Here is a 7,161-nt window from a genome sequence, read left to right on the forward strand (position 1 = left end):
TTTGTACTTAAGAACCTTTCCTTGATTTTTAACCCGTTAACCGCAGCGATAATTTCACGGCGGTGCAGGCGTATCGTTGCGCGGGCGGGGCCGCGTTGGCCGTTGAACGTGCGCAGCACTAGGAAGGTAGTGCTCGTGACGTTCAACGGCCGACGGCAGCACTACACGGGGCAATTAAGCAGATTCTATGGCAGTTTGCTATATGATATTATAGATAAACGATTTCTTATTTCTTAGAACACATTTGTTGTGGTGGTTTGACTATTGACTTTACAGCTAGAGTTATTTCTGATTCTGGCTTTTGATATACTTTAGAGGTTCCCTTTATGTGATCCTCCTGCAAATATGATGATAATTATTTCTCTGACTGAGTTACCATGCAGAACCACAGTGGTTAATTGTTGAACATTCACAGCAATAACTGTGAAAGGAGGCTGAAGTCAGCCACTGGCTCTCCCTGGGCTCGGCTAAACTGCTTTTCCTCGTGCAGGTGAGCCAGTGAGATATAGGAGATGAGCAGAACCCCCACTCCTTCCCGAGACGCCAGTGACACTGCGAGCTATGGGAAGAGGAAGGGTGGAGGCTCCTGTGCCCTGCTGCAGGCTCTATCTTCTGCCTTCTCCTGCCCAATCCATATAACTCGGAGAGGCAGTGGAAAGAGAAAGGCAGAGGCTGTGTATTAGGACATTGTAATGTTGAGAGCAGCGGGCCTATATCAGGTTGTATAGGCTGCTGCTACTCCATTGTCTTCAATGGAGGTCTCAACATTTCAATGTTCTAAGCTTTGTCTCGCAAAGTATTTATTCTGAATTCCAGTCCTTGGGTCGCCGTCCAATAGGGCTCACAAGACACTGACTCGCCGCATCATCCCTTCAGATCATTTATAGATAAAAAGCGCCAACACATTGACACTTTGTTGCTTTCATTGCTCAGCATTCGAACTCTGCCTCAGCTTGGCTTGTATTGCAGTTGCTCAGAGAGCATGGTTTCTATAAATATAAGAGTCTGGTTGACTGATTTATGCAGTGAGTACAGAATTATGTACAAGGAATTTTACGTACCTTTGCAAACCAGATTGTTTTGATTCCCAAGTTTCATGGTCTGTAAATGGAAAGATGGGGGTTATGAAGAAGTGGACTGGGTTGCTAGGGTTTGTTCTCTGAGACTGTGGGTGCACTCCATATACACAGAGACCATTTCCAGCAAGGGATCATGGTTCATGGTGAACCAAAAAACTATTTATTCATTAACCATAGTTGCTTCACAAATGCCTCCAGAGAACAAGAGATTCTTTCGTTTTGTAAGTTCAGGACAGTTATTTGTAAAATGTGATGAAGTGCGATAGTCATCTGACGCAAAACTATTTCTTTACTTCCTTTCAAGGTATTCTGGGATGACCAGGCATTGCAGCGTGGCTGCCCCCCTTGGAGGAACAAAATATAATATAACTGTCAGGTAAGGATTCCGATAACTATAAGTTTCCTTTTCCCCTGTTTCTCCTTTCTCTATTACCTTTCTTGATCTCTGTTTTGTTTTTGTCTCTTCAGCTTCAACATTTGACACTATTCTTGTTGTTATCAAACTTCTGATAATAATATGATGGAGCCACATTCCTCCTTAACTATTGGCACATATGTCTTCTCCTCTACACCACGTGATACTCTCCTCCCTCTGACTGTTCTTTCAGCGTCTTTTCTCTCTTAATCTGACTTCCATCTCTTTACGTCGTCCTAAACTATCCTTTTCTGTCTTATCTACTACAAGCAAAAGACACAGTATATGTGTGTGGACACACATGCCCACAAGGCTTGCTTTAGGGTGGTGGTGGAGTCGCACCTGGTGCTGACCTTGGGGGCACTGTGTTTAGAAGTAACTTATGGGTTCACAAGCATCTGCTGCACAGTTTCCTGTGCTGGAACATGTGGTGAAAGTAGAAGATAGCCTTTTTTCTCTTTCTTCTGTTTTGTGTTTTTCTTTTCTAGACCCTTTTTAGTTTCCTTTACTGTTGTGCTGTTTTTTTCTCTTTTTCAGGTGTTGCAGTACCTGGGTCCTGTCGGAGGAGTGTGATGAGTTCTGGGCCACCAAGTAAGTCCTTATCATCCGCACAATTTGAAATAGTGAATTCCACTGAGCTAACTGCACACAGCGTTAGTCTACAGTGGCATTTAAAGAAGTGATTACAACAAGGTGATTTCCTTCGTTCAATAAAATGGCCCTTCCTAGATCACTGGAAAAAGGAATAGATTAACAGTCTAGGTGGGCAGGGGAGTAAATAACATCTGATAATTCATTAAAAGTATTACAAATATCTCATTGTGATGCCAGCCTTTGCCACAGAAATTGACAATTGATAGTGTTGGCTGCTTCTGAGAATTTGTGTCACAATATATGTGCAACTTGTGTTTCTTTCTTAAATATTAATTACGTTTTCGCTCACATCCATGAGCTCCAGTAATCCGAAGCTCCCAATCTACACAGTGTCCCAGAGCTGTTTCACCACTATCAGAAATGATACTCAACTGATTTCCTAGCTTGTTTTTGTATAAAGTATAAAGTCACAAATGTTTTGTCTTTGTTTTCATTTACAATTTTTGACTCCATTTCTACAGGTGATTGAAGCATGAGCAGAAAAAAGAAGGTTTAAATTTAGTGAAATACAACGAAAAGGATTATTTCAAGGAAAGTTAAAACATTCTTGAGCTCTTGAGAAGAAACACATTCTATGTGCCAGGAACGGTGAGGATGTTGGAGTGGAAGAAACTGGTGAATGTGAAAGTTGTCAAATCCCTAAAGGAAAATGACCATACATACCAAGTGTCAGTAACTGAGATTGAGGAGAACATTGGCCACAATTGATTCCCACGCAGTTCACTTGAGAAAACTCAGTGTTGTAAATTCTGTTTGATGGTTTATGAGAAATGCTTTGGAGACCCAGACCCTCCCCAACAGATCAGCATCCGTAGACGTGTTGTGATGTGACAGAACCGTCAAAAAGACTAATATCCCTGGTTTACAAGCGGAAGCTTTTGTCTCTGTCTCCTGAAGATGAGAGGAGAGAAAGGGTTGTTTAAAAGAAAGTCATTGTAAATACGCTTTCAGATGTCGTTACAGCAAAGATGCTGGATTATCATTTCCAATATAGGAAGATTTTCCCCCACCAACACTGTCTCTTGGGTCGATCCGAGTGGTTTCAAAGTGTCCTGTAACTCCAAAGTCGATCATGTACCTGTCTTAGCCACTGAGCAAAAAAGCATATACTGGCACGGAAAGTATAAAAGGGGCCAGTGTTACGCTATTGATAATTCATAAACCACCCTGGCATGCCCTAATCATATGTCATTACTGGTATGAACAAACATACCTTACAGGCAAACACTAAAGCCCTAAGACCTTAAAACTCCTAAATCAAATGTGATAAACTAGAATCACTAAATAAGACTAATTAAACTAGAGGGAATTCACCCGGGCATAACTTGGAGAAAATGAATCCATGTGAGGCATCTTAATCAATACAAGGGGTTAATAAGACAAGTTAGATCAGTGCCTTTAAAGGTAGGAAAATGATCTCCAGGGAAAAACTATCATTAGGTAAATATATGTTAAGAAGAGCATCTGAAATGTACTTTAGAAGTTAATGCTGAGTTGTAACATAAACAAGTACACAATCAGAAATCAAATTCAGTCTTAAGATGACATGTATCCAGGAACAAACCCAACTTGGAGAAACAAACAACTTGAATAAGAGCAATGACTGTGAGAACAGCTTTAGTTATCAATCCTACCTCACTAAACATGAGAAAACTAGCACTGGACGAAAACCCTATCAGTGTCCTGAATGCCAGAAACTCTTCAATCACAAATCCAGCCTTACGGTACATGAAAGAACCCACACTGGGCATAAACCGTATCAGTGCTCGGAATGCTGTAAAAGCTTCAGTAGCAAATCCAATCTCACTTCACATGAAAGAACCCACACTGGGCAAAAACCTTATCAGTGCCCTGAATGCCAAAAAAGCTTCAGTTTTAGTGGCAGTCTGATTCAACATCAGGGAATTCACACTGGCCAAAAACCTTATCAGTGCTCTGAGTGCCGGAAAAGCTTCAATCGTAAATCCAGACTTACTGCACATGAAAGAGCCCACACTGGACAAAAACCTTATCGGTGCTCTAAATGCTTTAAAAGCTTCAGTCATAAATCTAGCCTTACTGTACATGAAAGGACCCACACTGGACAAAAACCTTATCAGTGCTCTGAATGCTGTAAAAGCTTCAGTCATAAATCCAGCCTTACTGCACACGAAAGAACCCACACTGGGCAGAAACGGTATCAGTGTTCTGAATGCCAAAAAGGTTTCTATCACAAATCCGGTTTAACTCAACATGAGAGAATCCATACTGGGCTCGAACCCTATCAGTGCTCTGAATGCCAGAAAAGCTTCAGTCGAAAAATAATTCTCACTCACCATGAGAGAACTCACACTGGGCAAAAACCTTATCAGTGCTCTGAATGCTGTAAAAGCTTCAGTCATAAATCCAGCCTTATTGCACATGAAAGGACCCACACTGGACAAAAACCTTATCAGTGCTCTGAATGCTGTAAAAACTTCAGTCAGAAATACAACCTTACTGTGCATGAAAGAACCCACACTGGGCAGAAACGGTATCAGTGTTCTGAATGCCAAAAAGGTTTCTATCACAAATCCGGTTTAACTCAACATGAGAGAATCCATACTGGGCTCAAACCCTATCAGTGCTCTGAATGCCAGAAAAGCTTCAGTCGGAAAATAACTCTCACTCACCATGAGAGAACTCACACTGGGAAAAAACCTTATCAGTGCACTGAATGCTGTAAAAGCTTCAATCAGAAATACAACCTTACTGTGCATGAAAGAAACCACACTGGGCATAAACGGTATCAGTGTTCTGAATGCCAAAAAGGTTACTATCACAAATCCGGTTTAACTCTACATGAGAGAATCCATACTGGGCTCAAACAGTATCAGTGCTCTGAATGCCAAAAAAGCTTCAGTCAGAAATGCAACCTTACTGTGCATGAAAGGACCCACACTGGGCAAAAACCTTATCAGTGCCCTGAATGCCAGCAAAGCTTCAGACTGAAACAGACTCTCACTCACCATGAGAGAACCCACACTGGGCAAAAACCTTATCAGTGCCCTGAATACCAGAAAAGCTTCAGACTGAAACAGACTCTCACTCACCATGAGAGAACTCACACTGGGTATAAACCGTATCAGTGCTCTGAATGCCACAAAAGCTTCAGATTGAAAACAACTCTCACTAGACATGAGAGAACTCACACTGGGGTAAAACCTTCTTAGTTCTCGGAATGCTGGAAAAGTTTCAGCCGGAAATCTGGTCTCACTCAACCTGCGAGAACTTACCTGGAAAAAACCTTGTCATTGTTCTAAATGCCTGGGAAGGGTCTGCTGGAGATTCAGTTTCATTCAACAAGAGAGAACCCACAATGAGAAAGAAAATGACTCATGCTCTCAATGTGACAAAAACTTCAGTTGTAAATGTAACCTTTCTATATAAGAGAGACAATGTGGGAGAATAAAAGGTGCTCACTGTCAACCCTGAGGAGGAGCTTTCAGCATCACAAAACATTTACATGAAGCAGCCACAAAGGCACCGCTCCATTGATTGTCTACTGAGAAAAGCACACAGCGAGGGATGGAAATGCTTGAATTAACCTCACTCTTTTGTAACTATTTGTGGCCTCATTCCATTCAGCGTGTTTTGCTCCCTGACTGTTTATAAGCAATGACTGACCCACAAAGGCCATTCTATCCTGAATTTTGAGGTCACTTTGCTAGGATCTGGAATCCAAGTAACCTCGAAATGTTTCCAGCCTTAATGAGCCTCACCAGGGGGCTGCAGCAGGAGTCCCTTTGTCGTAGGTCCCTATGGGCCCAATGTCTGCTCATGTCTATGCCATGTAGGGCTGATCATTTAGAAAAACTAAAGGTGATGGATGGACTGGTAGTTAATCTCGGCAACATCCCATCACATCATTCTCTAGTCTTTTTGTAACTACAGACAAGGCCAGCCACATGCAAACCATTCTTGGCTGCACCCTAAATAGTCCTAATGACTTCTATTCCAAAAGGACACAGCCTCGTATTACAAAGATCCACATGAGTAGCCTCTTTCCATCTTCTTTTTGTTTCAAATGGAACCTTCTATCCCCTAAACCATGCCTCAGGCCTGCCACGTTCCATGCTTTGGCTCTTATCATCAACCTTGAACCTTCTCCATAACTTGGAAGCTCCAAAGACTTTGCAGCTGTTGTAACTGCTTGAAGTTTCCCACATTTTGATGGCCGTGAATTCAGGTTCAACTTGATAAACCAACTCTACTCTGTGGGAATTTTGCACTTCAAGCCACTTCTGTGCAGCTCGTCATCTTCTGAGACTGATTCAGCCAAAAACCTTGCATCAAATTCCAGTGTTAATCATCACCAGAGACTAAACTTATCTTTGTCTTCTCGAGCATAGCTACCGAAGTCAGCTACAATTTTGTAGGTGCCTTCCTGATAGATTCAGTGGATCTGCTTTTTTTTAAAATTCATTTACCTTTTTGTTTGGTTTTGACAGTTGTTTTTGCTAATTCATAATCCTTAAATCACAGCCCTCCTTTAGATTTCGCTTCTTAATTATTATTAAATATTATTTTTGATCTAAACTTGGTTTGAATCTTAAAGTTCCTTGTCTATTTTTAATAAACTGTATTGAAATTTGTGACTTCCACTGTTTTGCTTTACCTTCGAGTGCGCCTTAGGCCATACTGCTCAAGCCATGTTACCAAAAGCGAGCTAAGAACACTTGAGTAGAAGACACATTTAGCTTTGCTGACCAATGTTTGGGAAAAACAAAGCAGGCTGACTCCAGAAAGCACACTACCTAGCTGGAAAGGTTACTCTCTTAGGTGGCATCTGCACCACTTGTAGATGCAAAAATCAAAGATTACGAGGGAAGCTGTTGGGATCTGTGCCCCCAGAATTTGAGACTGCCACCCTCTCTCAAACAGTTGATAGAGCTAAAGATGCACCCGTCAGAGATTCATGTCCCAGCAACTAAGACTGCTCGCTCCTGTCATACAACACTCACACTGAATCACACTCCCGGTGCAATGTACAAA

At 41.8% G+C, this 7,161-nt stretch overlaps 1 protein-coding gene across 1 annotated transcript; it reads left to right on the plus strand.

Moving 5' to 3' along the window:
- Positions 1-1,373: 1,373 nt before the first annotated feature.
- LOC144806540 (uncharacterized) lies at positions 1,374-6,603 on the plus strand. The gene is made up of 3 exons (XM_078672880.1): positions 1,374-1,455; positions 2,032-2,085; positions 2,610-6,603. The coding sequence occupies exon 3, from the start codon at positions 3,690-3,692 to the stop codon at positions 5,337-5,339; it is 1,650 nt and encodes a 549-aa protein (XP_078529006.1). The 5' UTR covers positions 1,374-1,455; positions 2,032-2,085; positions 2,610-3,689; the 3' UTR covers positions 5,340-6,603.
- Positions 6,604-7,161: the final 558 nt, after the last annotated feature.

This window comes from Lissotriton helveticus (assembly GCF_964261635.1).
Source record: "Lissotriton helveticus chromosome 1_1 unlocalized genomic scaffold, aLisHel1.1 SUPER_1_unloc_81, whole genome shotgun sequence".
NCBI classification, from domain to species: Eukaryota; Metazoa; Chordata; class Amphibia; order Caudata; family Salamandridae; genus Lissotriton; species Lissotriton helveticus.